We start from the raw sequence: 24,233 nt of genomic DNA, 5'->3' as shown, positions 1-24,233 counted from the left end.
TAACAAACAGGTCTTCGTATAATAACTGATATCATTATGTCTCACAAGCCATTTGTGATGTAGGCCTCTATGGTTCCTTTAATCGCTTGAAATGATTGCATTTCAATATACAGTATACATAAAACAATACAAGCCACAATATTTAATTGGCCATCACAAGGATTTCAATTAACCTTAGAAACTGTTAAATACTTGATATTAGAGTTATAAAATAAAGGTTCATTGGGTTCTCATTGTATTGTATCTCATTGTATTGTAAGTATTGAATGATTGTATTGAATCATAAATATGACAAATGTGCCCATGTCCAAATCTCCCTTCCTGGCACAAGGTTTAATGAGAATGACTTGTAAATTACTTATGGTAAATGGTTAGCTTCTCAAGCTAAGGTGGGAAAACCAATATAGTCTAATGCATCTCTCAGCTGCGAACTTGCAAAAAAAACAAGCTAAAATAAGGCGATGCGAGTGGCCATGGCTAGCCAAAATAACAACTTCTCGCTTCCTGTTTTGTGTTCCAAATGGCACCGTATTCTCTACATAGTGCACTACTTTTGACCATAGCCCTTGGTCAAAAGTAGTGCATTATACAGGGAATAGGGTGGCATATGGGATGCAGGCCCGCTGTCTGGCCTGCCTTCTCCTCTGGGTGACGGAAGAGAGAAGTGGCCCAGAAAGCAGAAGTGGAGTCGCTGAGGCCTAGCTCCCCACAGCACACACATGGGGCCTTTCCTCACACCTTGCCTCTTTTAAATCAGGGCGTATTTACTAGGAAGCAAACGGGGCAAAACTAGGAGGGAGTAGCCTTGTTTTTGTAGCAAAACATTTTCCATTGCAAAAGGTTTTTTCTATAGTGTGCACTAATGAATACACCCAGGACTGTGCCAAGAGCCAAAGTGAAAAGGTGAAATTGGGCCCAGGCCTCAGTGTACTGTACTATTCTACAAATTGTTTACATTTTTACATTTTTAGTCATTTAGCAGACGCTCTTATCCAGAGCGACTTACAGTTAGTGAGTGCATACATCATTTTTTATACTGGCCCCCCATGGGAATCGAACCCACAACCCTGGCGTTGCAAACGCCATGCTCTACCAACTGAGCTACATCCCTGCCGGTCATTCCCTCCCCTACCCTGGACGACGCTGAGCCAATTGTGCGCCGCCCCATGGGTCTCCCGGTCGCGGCCGGCTACGACCCATGCCCTCTCTACACAACTACATACACGCTCCACTTCCTGAAAGCAACAGCAAACAAGTCCATAGTAACCAATGGCATGGGGATTCAAAGAGGTGGTGTTGCTAACTGTGTGTTCATGTATCGAAGTGAAACCATTCTTATGGCATTTCGCAAAAAGGGGAGAACATAAGAGATATTCCTGACTTGATCGAAACAAAAACACTTCAGAACACAAACATGACTTTTTTCTGTATGTCCTTATAAACACCCGTATGACACATGCAAACTGTTTAGTAGCTACATTTTTAAATAAACTGACAATGGGGTCGGAAGGATGAAAAGATAATAAATGAACAAATCTTTGGGTAATGTTTATGAGCAAATATACATTGTTACAGGCCACCACCATGCTTCACTGTGGGGATGGTGTTCTCGGGGTGATGAGAGGTGTTGGGTTTGCGCCAGACATTTTCCTTGATGGCCAAAAAGCTCAATTTTAGTCTCATCTGACCAGAGTACCTTCTTCCATATGTTTGGGGAGTCTCTCACATGCCTTTTGGTGAACACCAAACGTGTTTACTTATTTTTTTCTTCAAGCAATGGCTTTTTTCTGGCCACTCTTCCGTAAAGCCCAGCTCTGTGGAGTGTACGGCTTAAAGTGGTCCTATGGACAGATACTCCAATCTCCGCTGTGGAGCTTTGCAGCTCCTTCAGGGTTATCTTTGGTCTCTTTGTTGCCTCTCTGATTAATGCCCTCCTTGCCTGGGCTGTGAGTTTTGGTGGGCGGCCCTCTCTTGGCAGGTTTGTTGTGGTGCCATATTCTTTCCATTTGTTAATAATGGATTTAATGGTGCTCCGTGGGATGTTCAAAGTTTTGGATATTTTTTTATAACCCAACCCTGATCTGTACTTCTCCACAACTTTGTCCCTGACCTGTTTGGAGAGCCCCTTGGTCTTCATGGTGCCCCTTACTTAGTGGCGTTGCAGACTCTGGGGCCTTTCAGAACAGGTGTATATATACTGAGATCATGTGACAGATCATGTGACACTTAGATTGCACACAGGTGGACTTTATTTAACTAATTATGTGACTTTTGAAGGTAATTGGTTGCACCAGATCTTATTTAGGGGCTTCATAGCAAAGGGCTGAATACATATGCACGCACCACTTTTCCGTTATTTATTTTTTATAATTTTCTGAAACAAGTTATTTTTTTTCATTTCACTTCACCAATTTGGAATATTTTGTGTATGTCCATTACATGAAATCCAAACAAAAATCCATTTAAATTACAGGTTGTAATGCAACAAAATAGGAAAAACGCCAAGGGGGATGAATACTTTTGCAAGGCACTGTAGCTATCTAGCTAGCAAAGCGATTGACATTTCCTGCTAGCTAATCAAATGACACCTGCATCTCTAGCTGTGTAGCCAATGAAAAACAAGATAAGGGGGAAAAGTCAGTCACTCACTCCTCCAATTACATGACATCCTCCCAGCAGCTAGCTAGCTAACGTTAGGCTGTGTTTTTAGCTTGCTAAATAAATAGCTACAGAAATAGATACGCTAGCCTATTAGCCACGCTGACTTGTGATCATTGCCCTTGCTAGTTTGATTGTATTGACATTCCCAGCCTTAGTTACATTAGTCAGTTTTTGTCCAAAATATTGAGTAATTGAAACTGAAACAGTGCATCCCGAATGGGTGGAGGCAGCAAACAAGCTGTGATTTGCAACCTGATAGCAGTATTTCTGGGACTACCAAGAAATGTCTTGGTGAATTATTTTAATCATGCATTTACAGTGGGGAAAAAAAGTATTTAGTCAGCCACCAATTGTGCAAGTTCTCCCACTTAAAAAGATGAGAGAGGCCTGTAATTTTCATCATAGGTACACGTCAACTATGACAGACAAATTGAGAAATGTTTTTCTCCAGAAAATCACATTGTAGGATTTTTTATGAATTTATTTGCAAATGATGGTGGTAAATAATATTTGGTCACCTACAAACAAGCAATATTTCTGGCTCTCACAGACCTGTAACTTCTTCTTTAAGAAGCTCCTCTGTCCTCCACTCGTTACCTGTATTAATGGCACCTGTTTGAACTTGTTATCAGTATAAAAGACACCTGTCCACAACCTCAAACAGTCACACTCCGAACTCCACTATGGCCAAGACCAAAGAGCTGTCAAAGGACACCAGAAACAAAATTGTAGACCTGCACCAGGCTGGGAAGACTGAATCTGCAATAGGTAAGCAGCTTGGTTTGAAGAAATCAACTGTGGGAGCAATTATTAGGAAATGGAAGACATACAAGACCACTGATAATCTCCCTCGATCTGGGGCTCCACGCAAGATCTCACCCCGTGGGGTCAAAATGATCACAAGAACGGTGAGCAAAAATCCCAGAACCACACGGGGGGACCTAGTGAATGACCTGCAGAGAGCTGGGACCAAAGTAACAAAGCCTACCATCAGTAACACACTACGCCGCCAGGGACTCAAATCCTGCAGTGCCAGACGTGTCCCCCTGCTTAAGCCAGTACATGTCCAGGCCCGTCTGAAGTTTGCTAGAGTGCATTTGGATGATCCAGAAGAGGATTGGGAGAATGTCATATGGTCAGATGAAACCAAAATATAACTTTTTGGTAAAAACTCAACTCGTCGTGTTTGGAGGACAAAGAATGCTGAGTTGCATCCAAAGAACACCATACCTACTGTGAAGCATGGGGGTGGAAACATCATGCTTTGGGGCTGTTTTTCTGCAAAGGGACCAGGACGACTGATCCGTGTAAAGGAAAGAATGAATGGGGCCATGTATCGTGAGATTTTGAGTGAAAACCTCCTTCCATCAGCAAGGGCATTGAAGATGAAACGTGGCTGGGTCTTTCAGCATGACAATGATCCCAAACACACCGCCCAGGCAACGAAGGAGTGGCTTCGTAAGAAGCATTTCAAGGTCCTGGTGTGGCCTAGCCAGTCTCCAGATCTCAACCCCATAGAAAATCTTTGGAGGGAGTTGAAAGTCCGTGTTGCCCAGCGACAGCCCCAAAACATCACTGCCCTAGAGGAGATCTGAAAGGAGGAATGGGCCAAAATACCAGTAACAGTGTGTGAAAATCTTGTGAAGACTTACAGAAAATGTTTGACCTGTGTCATTGCCAACAAAGAGTATATAACAAAGTATTGAGAAACTTTTGTTATTGACCAACTACTTATTTTCCACCATAATTTGCAAATAAATTCATAAGAAATCCTACAATGTGATTTTCAGGATTTTTTTCCCTCATTTTGTCTGTCATAGTTGACGTGTACCTATGATGAAAATTACAGGCCTCTCTCATCTTTTTAAGTAGGAGAACTTGCACAATTGGTGGCTGACTAAATACTTTTTTTCCCCACTGTAACTGCATCCATCTATTCTGCCAACAATGTCTTACTGTACGTCATGACATTTTGAGTCAAATATAATCTATTGTTAAAACCCATTATAAATGTGGGAATCTGATATTTTTTTAAACTGATATAATGATTGTATGTTTGTTTCATATCTGCAAAGTAGTTAACACGCTGTCAGTTCCACTTGAAGGAAGTTGTCTTTGCAGTGAAAGTGGAAGTACTTGAATATCTGTGGGTTGGCTTAGAAACTGAATATAGAATTCCATGAAATTGACGCTCTAATCTTCCTTGGAGTGATAGTGTAGCAGATAAGAGTAGAAGCGGATAAGACATTAAAACACAGAGTTGCCGCTGAACACGCTTGCACAATCCGACAACAGCAAAACATACACCCCTCCACCACACACACACTACTCACTCAAAAATACATGTTTTGTGCAGGCAAACAAATTCACACACTGACACTCACCCACACAGACACCCATGCAACCACAGAAACACAAAGTGTGTCAGAGCACGTTGAAATAGCAACATGGTTGTAGCTGCAAAAATAGCACACACACACCCAAGGTTTTACATATTTCCCTTCAAGGTGCCCAATATTTGGAAATACATTGAGCTCCAAAAGTATTGGGACAGTGACAAATTGTGTTTTGTTTTGGCTCTGTACTCCAGCACTTTGGATTTGAAATGATACAATGATTAAAGTGCAGACGGTCAGCTTTAATTTGAGGGTATTTTCATCCATATTGGGTGAACCGTTTAGAAATTACAGCCCTTTTGGTACATAGTCCCCCCATTTTAGGGGACCAGAAGTATTGGGACAAATTCATTTATATGTGTATTAAAAGTAGTAAAAAGTTAAGTATTTGGTCCCATATTCATAGCACGTAATGACTACATCAAGCTTGTGATGCTACACATTTGTTAGATGCATTTGCGGTTTGTTTTAGTTGTGTTTCAGATTTTGTGCCCAATGGAAATTAATGGTAAATAATGTATTGTTCCATTTTGGAATCACCTTTATTGTAAATAAGAATAGAATGTTTCTAAAACCTTCTACATTAATGTGGATGTTACCATCATTACGGATAATCCTGAATGAATCGTGAATAATGATGAGAAAGTTACTGACGCACAAATATCAAACCCCAAGACATGCTAACCTCTCACCATTACAATAACAGGGGAGGTTAGCATTTTTTGGGGGGGTATGATATTTATGCCTCCAACTTTCTTACTCATTGTATCATTTCAAATCCAAAGTGCTGGAGTAGAGCTAAAACAACAAAAAATGTGTCATTGTCCCAATACTTTGAGTTCACTGTAAAGCAGTTTTACGTGCCAAAATTTCCTCAGAATTCAGATAGGGATTTAATGTACAGTGACATATGTTCTTCAACTAAAACGGTGTTTCCCCCCATTATACTCAATTCTCAGTCAGTTTTCTTAAAGGGATCTTAACCCTTAACACTTGTGGGAATTGGTCTATATGGATAGGGCTAAATCGAAATGTTTCTTACAGAAGAAATATGAAAAGTATATGCATAAGCATTGTAGGAATTAAAAGGGAACAGTTTGGAGATGATCGGAAAATGATTAGACCAAAGTTAAGGACACAACAGTTCACCTAACACAAGACTGAATCCAAACATTACACTGTTGATTTTTTGTGCTTTTACATTTACTGTACTTTTCGCTGCATTTGTTGATAATGAACTCTGAAAATACTCTGGATACATTCAGTAACATGATAAGAATATTCCTGTAGGTCTACATAAGACAAAAAAATTGTGTTTGAGTGAGAGGACTAACTGGTGTCTCCAAGTGACCACACACACCTCTCCAAAGTGTGCATAGTTCCTAAGTAATTTCAATGCACTTATGACTCAAAGAAGAGTCTTCAACTATAAGGTTGCTTTTTGAGCTCTTCTAGCTGTGCCGTTGACGAACTAGAGCAAGCACACTTGTAGTTGTTTTGTTTGGAACACAACACTGCAATCCCGCCATCACACAATTGCTGTAGTTGTTTACGCAATTCAAAAACAGCCCATTTTAAATCGCAATCTGGTTCAGGTGGGCATCATTTGAAAGCTTGCTCTACTGCCAGTTACAGTGCCTTCAGAAGGTATTCATACCCCTTGACTTATTCCAAATTTTGTTGTGTTACAGCCTGAATTCAAAATTGAATTTTCTCACCCATCTACACACAATACCCCATAATAACAAAGTGAAAACATGTTTTTAGAAACGTTTGCAAATGTATTGAAAAATAAATACAGAAATATGTAATTTACATAAGTATTCACACCCCTGAGTCAATACATGTTAGAATCACCTTTGGCAGCGATTACAGCTGTGAGTCTTTCTGGGTAAGTCTAAGAGCTTTGCACACCTGGATTGTACAACATTTGCCCATTATTCTTGAAAACAAATATTCATCATTGCTAGACTGCCATTTTCAAGTCTTGCCATAGATTTTCAAACCGATTTAAGTCAAAACTGGAACATTTACTATCTTCTTGGTAAGCAGCTCCAGTGTATATTTGGCCTTGTGTTTTAGGTTATTGTCCTGCTGAAAGGTGAATGTCTCCCAGTGTCTGTTGGAAAGCAGACTGAACCAGGTTTTCCTCTAGGATTTTGCCTGTGCTCCGCTCTATTCCGTTTATTTGTATCTTTAAAAACTCCCTAATCCTTACCGATGACAAGCATACTCATAACATGATGTGCCACCACCATGCTTGAACATATGAAGAGTGGTACTCAGTGATGTGTTGGATTTGCCCCAAACATAAAGCTTTGTATTCAGGACATAAAAATAATTTGCAGTTTTACTTTAGTGCCTTATTGCAAACAGGATGCATGTTTTGGAATATTTGTATTCTGTACAGGCTTCCTTCTTTTCACTTTGTCATTTAAGTTAGTATTGTAGAGTAACTACAATGTTGTTTATCCATCCTCAGTTTTCTCCTATCACAGCCATTAAACTCTGCAACTGTTTTAAAGTCACCATTGGCCTCATGGTGAAATCCTTGAGCGGTTTCTTTCCTCTCCGGCAACTGAGTTGGGAAGGACGCCGTTACCTTTGTAGTGACTGGGTGCATTAATACACCATCCAAAGTGTAATTCATAACTTCACCATGCTCAAAGGGCTATTCAATGTCTACTTCTTTTTTTTTACCCATCTACCCATCGATGCCTCCAATGACGCTATCTCTTTCATTGTTACCCAACGCTTAGGGTTACCTGAACTGTACTCATATCCTTCCATATCCTTTTCTGTACATAATGCCCTGAATCTTTTCTACAACGCCCGGAGAACTGCCCCCTTTATTCTATGTACCCAACGCACTAGAAGACCAGTTCTTAAAGCCTTTAGTCGTATCCTTATTCTAGTCCTCCTCTGTTCCTCTGGTGATGTAGAGGCTAACCCAGGCCCTGCAGCCCCCAGTATCACTCCTACTTCCCAGGAGCTATCATTTGTTGACTTCTGTAACCGTAAAAGTCTTGGTTTTCTGCACATAAATATCAGAAGCCTCCTTCCTAAGTTTGAGTTATTCACTGCGTTAGCACACTCCGCCAACCCTGATGTTCTAGCAGTGTCTGAATCCTGGCTTAGGAAGGCCACCAAAAATTCTGAAATTTCCATCCCCAACTATAACATTTTCCGTCTAGATAGAACTGCCAAAGGGGGTGGAGTTGCAATCTACTGTAGAGATAGCCTGCAGAGCTCCATCATACTATCCAGGTCTGTGCCCAAACAGTTTGAGCTTCTACTTCTAAAAATCCACCTTTCCAGAAATAAATCTCTCACTGTTGCCGCTTGCTACAGACCCCCCTCAGCCCCCAGCTGTGCCCTGGACACCATATGTGAATTGATTGCCCCCCATCTATCCTCAGAGTTCGTACTGCTTGGTGACCTAAATTGGGATATGCTTAACACCCCGGCCATCCTACAATCTAAACTAGATGCCCTCAATCTCACACAAATTATCAACGAACCTACCAGGTACAACCCTAAATCCGTAAACATGGGTACCCTCATAGATATCATCCTGACTAACTTACCCTCTAAATACACCTCCGCTGTCTTCAACCAGGATCTCAGCGATCACTGCCTTATTGCCTGCGTCCGTAACGGGTCCGCGGTCAAACGACCACCCCTCATCACTGTCAAACGCTCCCAAAAACACTTCAGCGAGCAGGCCTTCCTAATTGACCTGGCCCAGGTATCCTGGATGGATATAGATCTCATTCCGTCAGTAGAGGATGCCTGGTTGTTCTTTAAAAGTAATTTCCTCTCAATCTTAAATAGACATGCCCCATTCAAAAAATACAGAACTAAGAACAGATATAGCCCCTGGTTCTCCTCAGACTTGACTGCCCTTGACCAGCACAAAAACATCCTGTGGCGTACTGCATTAGCATCAAATAGCCCCCGCGATATGCAACTTTTCAGGGAAGTTAGGAACCAATATACACAAGCAGTTAGGAAAGCAAAGGCTAACTTTTTCAAACAGAAATTTGCATCCTGTAGCACTAACTCCAAAAAGTTTTGGGACACTGTAAAGTCCATTGAAAATAAGAGCACTTCCTCCCAGCTGCCCACTGCACTGAGGCTAGGAAACACTATCACCACCGATAAATCTACAATAATCGAGAATTTCAACAAGCATTTTGCTACGGCTGGCCATGCTTTCCACCTGGCTACCACTACCCCGGCCACCAGCTCTGCACCCTCCACTGCAACTTGCCCATGCCCCCCCGCTTCTCCTTCACACAAATCCAGACAGCTGATGTTCTAAAAGAGCTGCAAAATCTGGACCCCCTACAAATCATCTGGGCTAGACAATCTGGACCCTTTCTTTCTAAAACTAGCCGCCGAAATTGTTGCAACCCCTATTACTAGCCTGTTCAACCTCTCTTTCGTAACGTCTGAGATCCCCAGAGACTGGAAAGCTGCCGCGGTCATCCCCCTCTTCAAAGGGGGTGACACTCTAGACCCAAACTGTTACAGACCCATATCCATCCTGCCCTGCCTTTCAAAAGTTTTTGAAAGCCAAGTCAACAAACAGATCACCGACCATTTCGAATCCCACCGTACCTTCTCCGCTATGCAATCCGGTTTCGAGCTGGTCATGGGTGCACTTCAGCCACGCTCAAGGTCCTAAACGATATTATAACCGCGATCGATAATAGACAGTACTGTGCAGCCGTTTTCATTGACCTGGCCAAGGCTTTCGACTCTGTCAACCACCGCATTCTTATTGGCAGACTAAATAGCCTTGGTTTCTCAAATGACTGCCTCGCCTGGTTCACCAACTACTTCTCAGATAGAGTTCAATGTGTCAAATCGGAGGGCCTGTTGTCTGGACCTATGGCAGTCTCTATGGGGGTGCCACAGGGTTCAATTCTTGGGCCAACTCTTTTCTCTGTGTATATCAATGACGTCGCTCTTGCTGCTGGTGACTCTCAGATCCACCTCTACGCAGACGACACCATTTTGTATACATCTGGCCCTTCATTGGACACTGTGTTAACAAACCTCCAAACGAGCTTCAATTCCATACAACACTCCTTTAGTAGCCTCCAACTGCTCCTAAACACTAGTAAAACTAAATGCATGCTCTTCAACCGAACGCTGCTTGCACCCGCCCACCCGACTAGAATCACTACTCTAGACGGGTCTGACCTAGAGTATGTGGACAACTACAAATATCTAGGTGTCTGGTTAGACTGTAAACTCTCCTTCCAGACTCACATTAAGAATCTCCAATCCAAAGTTAAATCTAGAATCGGTTTCCTATTTCGCAACAAAGCCTCCCTTCACTCATGCTGCCAAACATGCCCTCGTAAAACTGACTATCCTACCGATCCTTGACTTCGGCGATGTCATTTACAAAATAGCCTCCAACACTCTACTCAGCAAATTGGATGTTGTCTATCACAGTGCCATCCGTTTTGTCTCCAAAGCCCCATATAATACCCACCACTGTGACCTGTACGCTCTTGTTGGCTGGTCCTCACTACATATTCGTCGCCAAACCCACTGGCTCCAGGCCATCTATAAATCACTGCTAGGCAAATCCCCGCCTTATCTTAGCTCATTGGTCACCATAGCAACACCCACCCGTAGTCTGCGCTCCAGCGGGTATATCTCACTGGTCATCCCCAAAGCCAACACCTCCTTTGGCCGCAATTCCTTCCAGTTCTCTGCTGCCAATGACTGGAACAAATTGCAAAAATCTCTGAAGCTGGAGACACTTATCTCCCTCACTAACTTTAAGCATCAGTTGTCAGAGCACCTTACCGATCACTGCACCTGTACACAGCCCATCTGAAATTAGCCCGCCCAACTACCTCATCCCTATATTGTTATTTATTTTGCTCATTTGTACCCCAGTATCTCTATTTGCACATCATCTCTTGCACATCATTCCAGTGTTAATACTAAATTGTAATTATTTTGCACTATAGCCTATTTTATTGCCTTACCTCCATAACTTGCTAAATTTGCACACTGTATATTATATGTATTTCTGTTGTATTTTTGACTGTTTTGTTTTACCCCATATGTAACTCTGTGTTGTTGTTTTTTTATCGCACTGCTTTGCTTTATCTTGGCCAGGTCGCAGTTGTAAATGAGAACTTGTTCTCAACTGGTTTACCTGGTTAAATAAAGGTGAAAAAAAAAAAAAAAAAAATCTACCAATAGGTGCCCTTCTTTGCGAGGCATTGGAAAACCTCCCTGGTCTTTGTCGTTTGAAATTCACTGCTCGACTGAGGGACCTTACAGATCATTGTATGTGTGGGGTACAGAGATGAGGTAGTCATTCAGAAATCATGGTAAACACTATTCTTGCACACAGCATGAGTCCATGCAACTAATTATGTGACTTGTTAAGCACAATTTTACTCCTGAACATATTTAGGCTTGCCATAACAAAGCGGTTGAATACGTATTGACTCAAGAAATTTCAGCATTTCATTTTAAATTAATTTCTAAAAACATAATTCCACTTTGACATTATGGGGTATTGTGTGTAGGCCAGTGACACAAAATCTCAATTTAATAAATGTTTAATTCAGGCTGTAACACAACAAAATGTGGAAAAAGTCAAGGGGTTTGAATACTTTCTGAAGGCACTGTATAAAATACGATCTTATTGTTAGGCTTTCACAGGGCAATTCAGAGAAACAGATCATAATTTCGGCGCGTATAGAAAGGAGTCATGCGTGCATTCAGGTGCGTGTCCCACGGCAAATGTTCTTCACAATAGACAAACATAGGCTCATTCTGTTCAGAACAACTCAGGGTATGATGCCATGTCATCTTGTAACTGTACATCAAACATAGTGATCATAAACATTGACACTGTATATGACATGAGTTTTATGATATGGAAAGGTGAAGTGCACATTTGGACTCATGGGTGTTTGGCTTGCTTGTATGACATCAAAGCGGTGTTTATTATAATTGTCAGTGTTTCATCTTTCAAAATACATAGAGTCCCCTTAATTTACAGCATTTCCCTCACTCAGAGAACAAACAATGGGATGCAGGAGGGATGGGGACAACTTCTTGTCGCGTGCGGTGCTCAAGTTCAGAACGGCTGTCAGTCAAAACACATACAGCACTGTGAAGTGCAGAGCCTGAGCTCTGACGTCATTTCTAGTATGTTAGTGTTAGAGTTCCAATTTAGGCGCTTATCAGTGCCCAAATCCTGCAATTTTCAACCCGTATACAGGTACGAGTGTAAAGGGTTACGCACTTACAAAATATACATTTTCGGAGACTCGTTTTGGCTCGTGAGCACTACTTTCAAAATTACTGGCTGAAATTATACAAAAGCTGTAGAGCATCACTTTAACAGCTACAGTGCCGAAACAAAACTCTGCTTTCTTGTGCTCTGGGGCTGGTCTAGTGGTAGTGCTGCCTCCCCCAGACCACAAGTACCCCTGGCTGCAGCGGTACGAAACCCCCGTTCTGCCACTCACTTTCTATACAGTATCCCCATCTACATTTTTAACTGTCTCTCTCTGTCAATAAAACTTGTCAAATTCATACACAATATTTATTTTTCTTGAGCTCTTACACCTCTATCACACCAACAGGGTCATTGCATTTTGGCACACCAGAAGTACATTCATTTCCAATGGAACGCTGCGTTTGCCTTGCAGCATTGCTTTGCAGAGGCAGTTGCAGTGCGTTCTGTGTGGTGCATACATTGGATTTATTGAACGTATGTGTCAAACTGTATGCGTAGACGGCTTAACAGAAATGGTAGCAGAAGGTGAATGTTGAACTTTATATCCAGATGATGCTGCCTACTATTTTGCGCAATGACGCTATCGGTGTGATCAAGGCGTAACATCTCTTACAGCTGCAGACTTACAGCTTTCTTGTTCTTCTTCTTGGTGGAGCGGGGCTTCTTGGCCTTCTCGATGATGGCGTAGAGAGCAAAGCACAGGCGGCTCATACGAGGCAGGTCGCTCACGCTGATGTCAAACACCAGCTTCTGGTCCCACAGGGGCTCGGAGCACACGTTAACCTCCCCGCTAGTCACCACCTTACACAGCAGCTCACTGCCGTGGAACAGACCCGCCTGGACCACCAGCTGGGAGACACACACACGTGCATAAATGCATGCACACGCACGTATACACACACGAATAATGAGAACCCACATGAGAGACTGAGTTGGACATCCTTGTGTTAACTGATTTTAACTGTGTTAACTGTTTTTTCACAAAACGAATAAAATTGCTTTTGGTAAGGTAAGTAAGGTGTCTGAATCTGTTCCTTCATAAGCAATGCATACTGCGTTCATAACATCAATAAATGTCTACAGTAAATTAAAAATCATGAATGAAGTGAATGAATGACTCTATTTTTCCAATGTGATTAATTCAATATCAAGCAGTCAATTCCTCAAGGCTCGGTGTACTGCCTACCTTGGATATATTCAAACCAGGCTGTGTTGAAGCCAGATTAGCAAAGTACTGTGTGCATATGACCCAAATGGCACCCTATTCCCTACATAGGGCACTACATTTGACCAGGTCCCATTGAGCTCTGGTCAAAAGTAGAGCACTACATAGGGAATAGGGTGCAATTTGGGACTCACCCTATATGAGTGGATATTTTCCCCTAAGGTATCTTGGCAAATTTCTGCCTGCCAACAATGTGACAGGACAAATAATTTACAGTGAGTCATGCTCGGCTCTGAGGTAAGAGGCCGGAAGTGCACTTACACAACAACCAATCTAAACAGTAACAGTAAGCAAAAAGCTGAATCAAACACACAGACAAAACATTAAGCCAATTCCCCACGTGTCTTTCTTGATTGTTCTTTTACATCCAATTCACAGCATCCAAGTTAAACAACCTTTCTATAATGAAAATAAGAGATGTATATGAAAATATTTGCAGCACAGACCATTTCTACATAATATTGCCCAGTTGTTCAACGCAGTATCAACAGTACAGTATCACAATTCTATGTAGTAATTAGAGGGCAGAGAAATTCAACAACTTTCAAGATAGGGCATGATGACGGCTCTGACCTATCTGCAACAGTAACGACAACCATCTCTCCTGTCAACAAAAAAAAGTTAAAGTGGCGAGCGAGAGCACAAAGCCTGTCCTTTTCTAAGAATCTAGGTACCAGAGTGCGACGTGAAAGCCAGATAGGCCCTCCCCACTTCCTGTTTTGTAGAGTTTCAACCAACTGCCTCTGATGAATTATGGGAAATGTGCGGTAAGGGTCATATGACCCCATCGTTTACACTTCACCTCTCCTTCGTACACCCAAAAGTGAGATATTGGTAAACAACTCTATGCTGCACTTCATTGAGCAACAGTCAGAGCGCGAAAGCTCACATGAAACCACACCAACCTTCATTCCTTCATCTGCGTTGACTCGGTAGCCTTGTAGCAGGTGAATGTGGAAAGGCTCCTCAATGGACCACAAAGAGGAAGTGTTCTGCTGATAGTAAGAAAAAAAAGAGGACATTTGCTTTGGTTAACATTGAAACAGTTAATTTTGCAAGGCCCAAAATGTGAACTTGTTTTACCTTCAACAACAACAAAACATGATAAAGAAAGAGAAGAGGAACTAAAGCTTCCAAAAGCTGAAGCTGATATAAGGCTAAGTTGGTTCTTCCCTTCTGTGTTGGTATCAGTTATGGGAAGTAGAGTTTGAACCGAACCTAAACAAAACTACACACACTCATTTATTGTCATTTAGCACCATTGTGTGTGATAATTGGGAGAGATAGGTGCTACCATTTCAAAGCTACACTGAAGATCATACAACTAAGGCAGACAGTAAAATCCATTAACAATACATTGGAAATGTATACCTTTTCCTTTTCATGGAGACAAAAAAACTCAAAGTGAGTTCAAATCAGCAAAGTTCATGCACGTAAAAGTGTAAAAAGTAAATGATTTCAGGCAGACCGCCCCAGTATGTTTTGGGCATGTCAAAGTCCATAACACTGGTTGAGGAACAACAGTAAGAGGTACAAAAAAAGGGTGACATTCTGTTAATAAAAAATTACTGTGGTCCCAAGAGGCTGACCTCTCACCTTCTTCACAGGTAGAGGGGGGGGCTTGGACAAGGAGCGACTCTTGGACACCTGGCTGCCCAGGCAGCCCTGCTCCTCCTGGTATTTGACAATGGTGGAGTAATGAACCATGGTCAGGTGGGGGGTTTGACCCCCTCTCAAACAGGAGAAGATGTACTGAGGAAAGAGTAGGGAAAGGAAGAAGGGAAGAGAGGAAGAAGAAGGGTTGGTTGGATGTCAACCACACAGATCACCCACACGCTCCGGGGTGAAGTTTCCCCTAGGTACAGATCTAGGATCAGCTTCACCTCCCCTAATCCTAATTCAATTAGTGGGGAAAATGCAAGACCAGCGTCTAGGGGCGACTTCACGCTACTCTGTCCAGATATTCACTGGTGTACTCATGTACAAGAACTGGAGGCTGTTCATTTACTGAAGCTTAATAATGCAGCTGAAATCTCATTTCGTGTAATGCAGTTCCCTTCTGAGGGCTGCTAGAGAGATATGAGTCATCCCTGGTCTGAAGGTAGCAGGAGTTTCAAAACCAACAACGGAGTCTCCTGCCACCGAAACATTGAGTCATTCCACTAGAGACCAGAGAGCCAAAGGCTCTCATTACATACCTCGCATATACAGACAAAATAGACCACATGCACAGAGCAGACAGAGGCAACATGCAGACAAAATAAGAAACAAATACAGACCAACTCAGACTAAACATACCAGACACAACATATTGAAAAAACTGTTAACATCAATGGAGAAAATGGGTAAACTCGAAGTGAAGTAAGCTTGTATTATTGTGCTTACTCACTTTGAACTGGCACAGGGGGTATTTCCCGTATATGAATTCCCACCTCCCGTTGACCTGTAAAGTGTAGTCCTCTGGCTTCTCCTGTCGCACTGAGCGAAACACAGTGGCCTTCTTCTTTAGGGCACTCCGCATTAAGGTCACCGGCAGGTCCTGGGGCTCCTGCTGAAGCATAAAGCTTTCCTACAGAAAATAATAGATTCATTTTATATAGCAGTTTTCATTACAATCAGAATCTCAAAGTCGCTTAAAAAAATATGGATCTGGTAATTCTTGAACGATGGTCTTCCATAGCTTCAGATGATAGGCAATTCGAAAAGGCAGTAGCTTGAGAAAAAAAGAAAGCTTGAAAAGACAGCTTTTAGTTAAGTCCTTTATGAGTGCTGTTTTTACAGTACATTTTGTAGTTACGTTTGGTATGAAGGATACTCTATAAAATAATAAATTAGACCCTAGGCTTGGTAAGTATATCATGTAGTAGTTATAATGTCAAATTCTCTCCATAGGAAAGCGCATTTTATTTTATAACAATTGTATTCTTTCCATCGTCACTAAGGCTGTTTTTGTGCACGCTGACAAACGTCACATCTTAATAATTTTCTGTTTCAACTGTTAGTTTTTTCTTTCTACATTCATAGTGATTCCGAACTGTTGTTTTGAAGACTTGTAAAGTGACAGTGAGTGGTGTTTGTGGTGTGTGGGAGGGGGAGGGGGAATTTCCCAAAGTTCTTTTTTTTTTTTTTACTAAAGTCATCCTCCAGATCTTAACTTGGTCTACGCATTGGTACAAATTCTGAATTTTCCAGTCAAAGATATCATTGCTGACAGATCTATCATTGCTGACCAATCCAATCACAAGATCCCATGTCCCTTCCCAATACATTCACAAAAAGTAACTGATTGATTTACTAGGAAAAATATTGAGAATTAGAGTAAAAAATGCCAGAGGAACAAGGCACTTACATCGCTGGCCTCAAACTTGACGTTGACAAAGATCTTCTTAGTGCCTTTTGTCTTGATGCCCCCGGGCTCTGCCAGGGAAACACATGGCTCTAGGTCACACGAGAAGCTGTACTCCATCCACTGGTACCATGGCAACCGCTGGCGGTCCTGGGCCCTCTCTTCACAGAAGGACCGCATCTTGGCCCGGAACTCGTTCACCTCATGGTTCTTCTGGGAGTCAAATTCGTGCAGACCTGAGAGACATGAACAGGAGTGGACACAAGGTCTGGTGTTGGAAACTAGCAGGATACAGTGCATTTGGTGATTCAGTGACAATGACCTAATAACCAATTACACCAATTCACATCTATGTTTGATAGGTGCCATTTTCAAAAAGCTAGTCCTAAGATGTTTTCCACAAACTTTGTGCTACCTCTACCCAAGATCAAACAGGGCTAGGTGGGTTTCCCAAAGCTTTCGTAGCTAAAGTAGTACATTATTTATCTCGACAACCAACACTCACGGCACTCGTAGACCAGAAAAATGCTTCATTTGTCGATTTTCATTAGCTAGTGTATAGAAGATTTGCCGTCAAACGTCATAATTGTTATTCTCTCGTGGCTGTGCGGCTGAGTTGTGGAGAGAAAATACGTACTACTTAAGCTACGACTATTTACTAGTAGCATTGCTTTGTGCTGATTGCTGCATGTCTCTGAGAGGTGATGCAGACCTTTGCCAATCAGCAGGCTGATCTGGGTGTTGGTGAGCTTCTCCACACGGTCACCCTCCCGGGCCACCAGCCTCAGGACGGACATGAAGGGCCGGACATCACACAGACGACGGGTCTCGTCTTCTAGCTCCTCACGCTCTGCCGTCGAGTTGATGCAGGTGAACACGTAAGCGTCCGCGTCGCTCAGCGCTCCATACAGGGGCTCGCTACTAGCGTTCCTCCACACCATCTATCCAAACAAACACACAGATGCACGCACACATGGACACGCACGTACAAACACAGGGTTCATAACCAATATGACCAATGCTGACCATTTACACACCCAGTCACATTCTGACTGGCAAATACACAGAGTAGCTGACCATACCCAAACACACAAATCAACTGATCACACACTGAAAAAGAGGAAGCTGACTGCACACACACTAGAGCAAGAAACCACACCATTTAAAATTAACAGAAACATGCAGGTCAACTGTCTATAACACCACTGGTACTGCATTCAAATCAGGTGTAATATATATATAATTAAGTATTGCATATTTTAAAGGGGCAATCTGGGATTCAAACAACAAAAAAGTGGTCACTCCGCTAGGGTTTTTAAATCTCTATCTTAAATTAATCAAAATAACAAAAAATGTATTTAATTATAAAACAATAAGTGATCTCCCCGATTGAGTCATTTACAGGGGAAAGTCTGTAAAGGCCTGTAAATAAAACCACTCAAAGGGTAGTAAAATCTCTGAAGCAAGCTGCCAACAGTATCATTATTTAACATATATAAATCAAACAGTATGAAGAGGCAGGACTGTTGGCATAGAAACAGGCACATTCAATGGATTTGAGAGAAGTTCTGACTGCTACAGCAAATTGTCAGACAGATTTGTATTAGAGAGGTAGAGACTCTCTCTACCACTGTACCATCACATCCAAACATGCACTTCCATAACAGGCTACAATTCAATAGGCAGTGAAGTTAATGTATTAATCCAACCTTTATCTAAAGAGGTAGGTAATTGAGAACAACATTTTATTATAATGACCTGGCTATACTTCGTTTTTTCTTCAAAATAAGATTGTAACAATAATAATAATAAATAGATGTATTTTATGTAGCGCTTTTCATTACAAGTAGAATCTGAAAGTCACCCAATATTTCCTAAATATGACTGTTTCTTTGAGATTCATTGAGAATGCGGTATTACGTACCATTTGGCAATAAAATACCAGTTCCATTTTGGTACTAAAGGAATCAGATCTGCTTTACTGCACTGAGCTGGCTCAACTCCATCTGACTCTCCACAAAATAACACTCAAGTCACTCAACAGTAAATGCAATACAGAGTGCTCCCTTGGAACTGGGAGCAGACATAGAACAATTTCAATTTATGACAATATACTGCATGACCCAACCTTTTGCACATGCATTTTTAGAGCTTTCTTGTCATTTGCTCATACATTTGTATCGATTCCATATGATTTGGTCCCATGTTCAAGCAAATTAAAAATATCTGGAATGTACTGAAAAATATGACAATATACGGGTCTCTCTTGATACACGTTCACATGTGCACATTTGTACATTCACATACATTCAGCTGAATGTGGGTCATGCAGCCACAGACCGGGAAATGAGGACTTACTTTTTTGATGGACCCGATGGTGTCATTGCGAGACACAGGGAATTTCAGGAAGATCCCGGTGGGCAGCAGGAAGTCCATCATGATGTCATGGTCCCCCTCCTTCTCCCACTCGCCCAACATCCCATACTCCCCCGGGGGCATGGTGACGGTCTCTCATTTACCGTCAGCTCCACTGCTGTATCACGGAAAAGGAAACCCAGCCAGCCATTCAGACAAGCAAAGCAGGACACAAAGACAATGCAGCAGCCTTAGTTAATGATCAATATGACAACGTGTTATCTATGTAGCTACCATAGGCCTACATGTGAGCCTACGAAGTTAGCAGTATGCCTACTAACACCATAGCAGGGTTGGGGTCAATTCCACTTCAATTCAGTCTAATTGGGCAGTAAACTTGAATTCCAATTCCAAAGCAAAGAAAATGTGACTTTGTTTACATCCTGAATAGACTGAATATAAATAGAATTGACCCCCTGGTACATGGATAACCCGTTGTGTGCTGCGCCTGCTATGATGTCTGAATGGTCGCCTGGAATTTCTGTTTACTTCGTGAAATGAAATAGAATTGACCCCAACCCTGCTATGTTGTTAGTAGGCATGCTGCTAACTTTGTAGGCTCACTTGTAGGCCTATGTGTAGGCCAACTTTATACAGTGTATCTCAAGTTTGATATCACAGGAAGGCTTATTTTTCTAGGAATCTGAAATGGGGGACAACAGCTCCATGGCTGAAAATATTATCAATAATAAGATTAATATTAGAATATAAAAAATATGATGAACATTGTTGTCAAAAAAGACACGGTAGCCTACTGAATAGTAAGTCTTGGTGAAGGCCTACTACAATGAACCAGATCCCTTCAAGCATACAGCCCTGTTTCAGAGTCTAGTAGTGCCAGTCACCAGTGGGGCATAGAAATACTTATTATGGCAGTAAATCATTATACCAAACTAGCAGAACATTGGGGTTATGCAGATGTAAAATTAGAATTTCAAAAACATAATTTGCATGTGGTTTTCAATTTCTGTAAACAGAAAATCTAAATCTATTCAAGAAATGTCAATTCTGTGCTAATTAAATGATTAAACCTACTTAAGTGCAGCCTGCATTGCCTACGTATAACCAAGCACGTGAATGTGTTACAAAGACCGAGGCTGACGTTCTGTTAAACATTTTATCCGTTCTTTTACGTAGCACTATACGTAGGCTAACTGTGAAAGTAATGTACCCTACAACAGTGCACATTCAGTAAACTAGCCCATAGCACAAAACATCAGGAAGATTGAAGAACAAAATACCTGTAACTACAGGAGTTAAAATGTATGGTCTTGCATCAAAATTCTCTAATAACGTAGGTTACACCTTTTCTATTATGATTAAAATAAGGTCCCATGCCCAAAAACGAAATATATAAAACAAATGTATGTTTCACACAAAAGACAAGTCAACATAGCTACTGTATTATGGTTCAGTCACTTTATCTGCTACAAGCCGGTTGCTCATCTCTTCATCTTCTACAAGCGCTGGCAATGCTTCTCATCCATTGCTAAATGGCGTGCCAAAAAAAAATATTCTTATGATTCGCCGTCGTTATCCCTGTTCCCCCACACAAGATAATTTTCGCAATTTGCTGAATATCTTTAAGGCTCCTAAGCGAGAGGAGCTCCTTCAGTGCGTAGTCAGTCTATTCTAAAGGAGCGGCGAGGTGCGCTCACTGAACGACAATGCGCTTCGCCTCATCATCCCCGAACACGCCAAGGGAACGTCTACAAAGTTTGTTTAGACTAGGAGGTGTGTTTGTGTGTAAAATAATATTCCTGCATAGCCTATCAGGACAAAGCATTTGCAACACAACTGTGAGGCAAAGGATTCAAACCAAAAGGTGTTAAAAATCTATAAATAAATAAAGAATCCACATAAAAATACATGTGAAATTAAACTCAACCCTTCTCGAAACAAAAATCTGTTTAAACGGACTCCTCCATATACCATAACCCTCCTCAGGAAACGATTCCTTAAAGATTGGCCACTGATTAAGTCCAGTTTGCTACAATTCATACCAACATGTAGATTGATTCAGTGTGGTTTAGGCTTAATCAAATAGGGATTGAAGGCTATCCTGAGTGTAGGTATATCATCAACAAACCGTATACATTGTCTACTCATAAAAGACTAAGCTGATACAGATCAAACATCATGCAGTCCCCAACCAACCAACACAATCGATTTTCAATATTCAAAATAAGGACAAGGAAAAAAACATTGTAATTACTTCCTAAATAGGTTACCCAGCATGTAAATGCCTTATGTTTCTATTCAATGACGATCCGTTTTTCTAGGGTGAAACTGCCAAATAGATGTGCACTGTGCAGCTGCCATCCATGTTACAACTAAATCACCAACTAGATCAGTTCGGCACATTAATATAATTAGGAAAGGGTTAAATGATTTTAGCCATTCAGAAAACACGGATGTCCATTTTTCATCATGTGGTACAATTCCAGTAAACTTCTCTCTCTCTCTAACCGTTAGCCAACAGTTTCCTGCTTTCAGTGAAGGAAAACCCACAAGATACACAGAAATAGTAGAAACAGTAAAGGATGAATAAGCAACATTCACCTGGGGCCTACTAGACCCCAGAAACACGCATGCACACACACTACCACTAAATCCACACTGACTTATCATACAATGACTCCATTACCATGGAAAGCAGAACTTAAACCAGAATAGTTATGAAGGCAATTCGTAATACAATTCATAAATACAAGCAAAATGTATTTGCCAGAAAAAGGCTCCACGTTTCCAAACACAGGTAATTTCAAAGGTTATAGTCTATCCATGATCAAAGCAAAAAGCGATCGGATTCAAAGGAAAACAAAAGGGTATAGTAGCAGCGTTCTTAGTTCAAAACTGTATGGTAACACCATACCTGAGGCCTAGCTGAGCCATAATGCCAAACCACTAAATAGGTACACTGAGTGTACAAAACATTATGAAGACCTGCTCTTTCCATGACATAGACTGACCAGATGAAAGCTATGATCCCTTATTGACGTCACTTATTTAATCTACTTCAATCAGTGTAGATGAAGGGGAGGAAACAGGTTAATGAAGGATTTTTAAGCCTTGAGACATGGATTGTGTATGTGTGCCATTCAGAGGGTGAATGGGCAAGACAAAATATTGATGTGCCTTTGAACAGGGTATTGTAGTAGGTGCCAGGCACACCGGTTTGTGTCAAGAACTGCAACGCTGCTGAATTTTTCATGCTCAGCAGATTCCCGGGTGTATCAAGAATGTTCCACCACCCAAAGGACATCCAGCCAACTTGACACAACTGTGGGAAGCATTGGCGTCAACATGGGCCAGCATCCCTGTAGAACGCTTTCGACACCTTGTAGAGTCCATGCCCCGACGAATTGAAGCTGTTGAGGGAAAAATGGGGGAGTGCAACTCAATATTAGGAAGGTGTTCTTAATGGTTTGTACACTCAGTGTATAGGGAAGGGGAACATGGGGAAAAGGGGTGTGCCCAGGTGAGGCTCCATAGTGCTTTCCCATGATAACCATAATAGAAAACCAAAAACATGATTTCATCATCCACACTCCATAATTCAATATTCATATTTATATTTGATTAGTCAACATTTCATGATTCTAATTAGGCAAAACAAACATTTATCATGAGACAGAAAGTAAGGGAATTTGGCTCCAACAATAGTACTACTGAAGGAAATGGAAACCGTCAGACTCAAGTCAATGAACTGCGTGATCTGAAATGTCCATAAGAATCTTTTCCTTATTTACACATTCCCAAGTCCACTGTCAAGAAAATATTGAAGTTTAACGTATATAAACATGTATTATGATATAGTGTAAATAAAAATTGTTCTGACAATATAGCATTAAGAAATAAGATACCAAATTAGAATAAACAAATATTAGACGAAAACATGGATTGTACTAAGAATACCAAAAATATATGTGAATCCAAAATGCACACACCTCAATAGGGGTGCTTTATTATCTTACCTCGGAAGCCATTAGATAGAGGGGCTTAGGTATAGCATTTTACAATCAATGTGAACAGCAGGAGGACTTGGATCAGAGTCTAAAAACACACCAATGTGTAACAAGAGTGCACTTACAACCAGCTGGTGAAAACAGGAAGTTAGTGTGCAGAAGAGAAACTGCAGGCCATATAAAGTTACAGACCCCATAGCCCTTACCCATCCACCATCACTGAGCAGTCACCATAGCGCAAGACAATGCATGACAAAATCGAATCAAATTTTATTCGTCACATGCGTCGTAAACAACAGGTGTAGACTAACAGTGAAATGTTTACTTACGGGCCCTTCCCAATAACGCAGAGAAATAAAATAGAGAAATAATAGAAAAGTAAAACACGTAGTAACGATAACTTGGCTATATATAAAGGATACCAGTACCGAGTCGATGTGCAGGGGTACGATGTAATTGAGGTAGATACAGTATGTACATATAATAAAGTGAAAGATAATAAACAGTAGCAGCCGAGTATGTGATGAGTCAAAAAAGTTAGTGCAAAAAGGGTCTATTGAGTACCTCAGTATGAGTCATAATATCCATAAAACCTAGTGGTCAAACAGGGAATAATGGTAATGAATATGATATCATATACACAATTTCTGCCCCCAGTCACGTGTTTCCATGTTCCCCTGTGGGAAGTTGAAATTACTACCATTCTAATTCATTTTAGTACCACACTATGATCTGGTTTCCCAGAAACAGGTCTAGCCTAGTTTTGGAATCTCAATTGAACTGTGTTTGGGAAACTGTCCCTAAGTGTTAGGGCTGCACGATATGGGCCCAAAAATCTAAATGCGTTTTTTTCTCTGCAACTATTGCAATTGTGATTTGATTTGCGATATAGTATAGATCAAAACACTTGGGTGAACTGTTGGAATCATAGAAA

General features: G+C 41.3%; 1 protein-coding gene across 7 annotated transcripts in view; it reads right to left on the bottom strand.

Annotated features, from left to right (window-relative positions):
- Positions 1–23,367, bottom strand: part of pik3cd (phosphatidylinositol-4,5-bisphosphate 3-kinase, catalytic subunit delta) — a 49,625-nt gene extending 26,258 nt beyond the window's left edge. For 2 of the 7 annotated variants that reach the window (XM_041846341.2, XM_041846342.2), the window contains exons 1-8: positions 20,573–21,872; positions 19,275–19,449; positions 17,629–17,857; positions 16,920–17,152; positions 15,960–16,139; positions 15,167–15,322; positions 14,476–14,565; positions 12,973–13,194 (exon numbers count right to left, since the gene is read on the bottom strand). In XM_041846341.2, coding sequence (XP_041702275.1) covers positions 12,973–13,194; positions 14,476–14,565; positions 15,167–15,322; positions 15,960–16,139; positions 16,920–17,152; positions 17,629–17,857; positions 19,275–19,415 — 1,251 coding nt within the window. In that variant the 5' untranslated portion in view covers positions 19,416–19,449; positions 20,573–21,872. Of the gene's footprint in view, positions 1–12,972; positions 13,195–14,475; positions 14,566–15,166; positions 15,323–15,959; positions 16,140–16,919; positions 17,153–17,628; positions 17,858–19,274; positions 19,450–20,572; positions 21,874–23,308 lie in introns of those variants that run through there. The other 5 variants (XM_041846339.1, XM_041846337.2, XM_041846343.2 and 2 more) reach the window with 5 other exon arrangements.
- Positions 23,368–24,233: the final 866 nt, after the last annotated feature.

This window comes from Coregonus clupeaformis, chromosome 24 (genome assembly GCF_020615455.1).
Source record: "Coregonus clupeaformis isolate EN_2021a chromosome 24, ASM2061545v1, whole genome shotgun sequence".
NCBI classification, from domain to species: domain Eukaryota; kingdom Metazoa; phylum Chordata; class Actinopteri; order Salmoniformes; family Salmonidae; genus Coregonus; species Coregonus clupeaformis.
The sequence above is the reverse complement of the archived record's forward strand: the minus strand, read 5'-3'. Positions and strand labels throughout refer to the sequence as shown.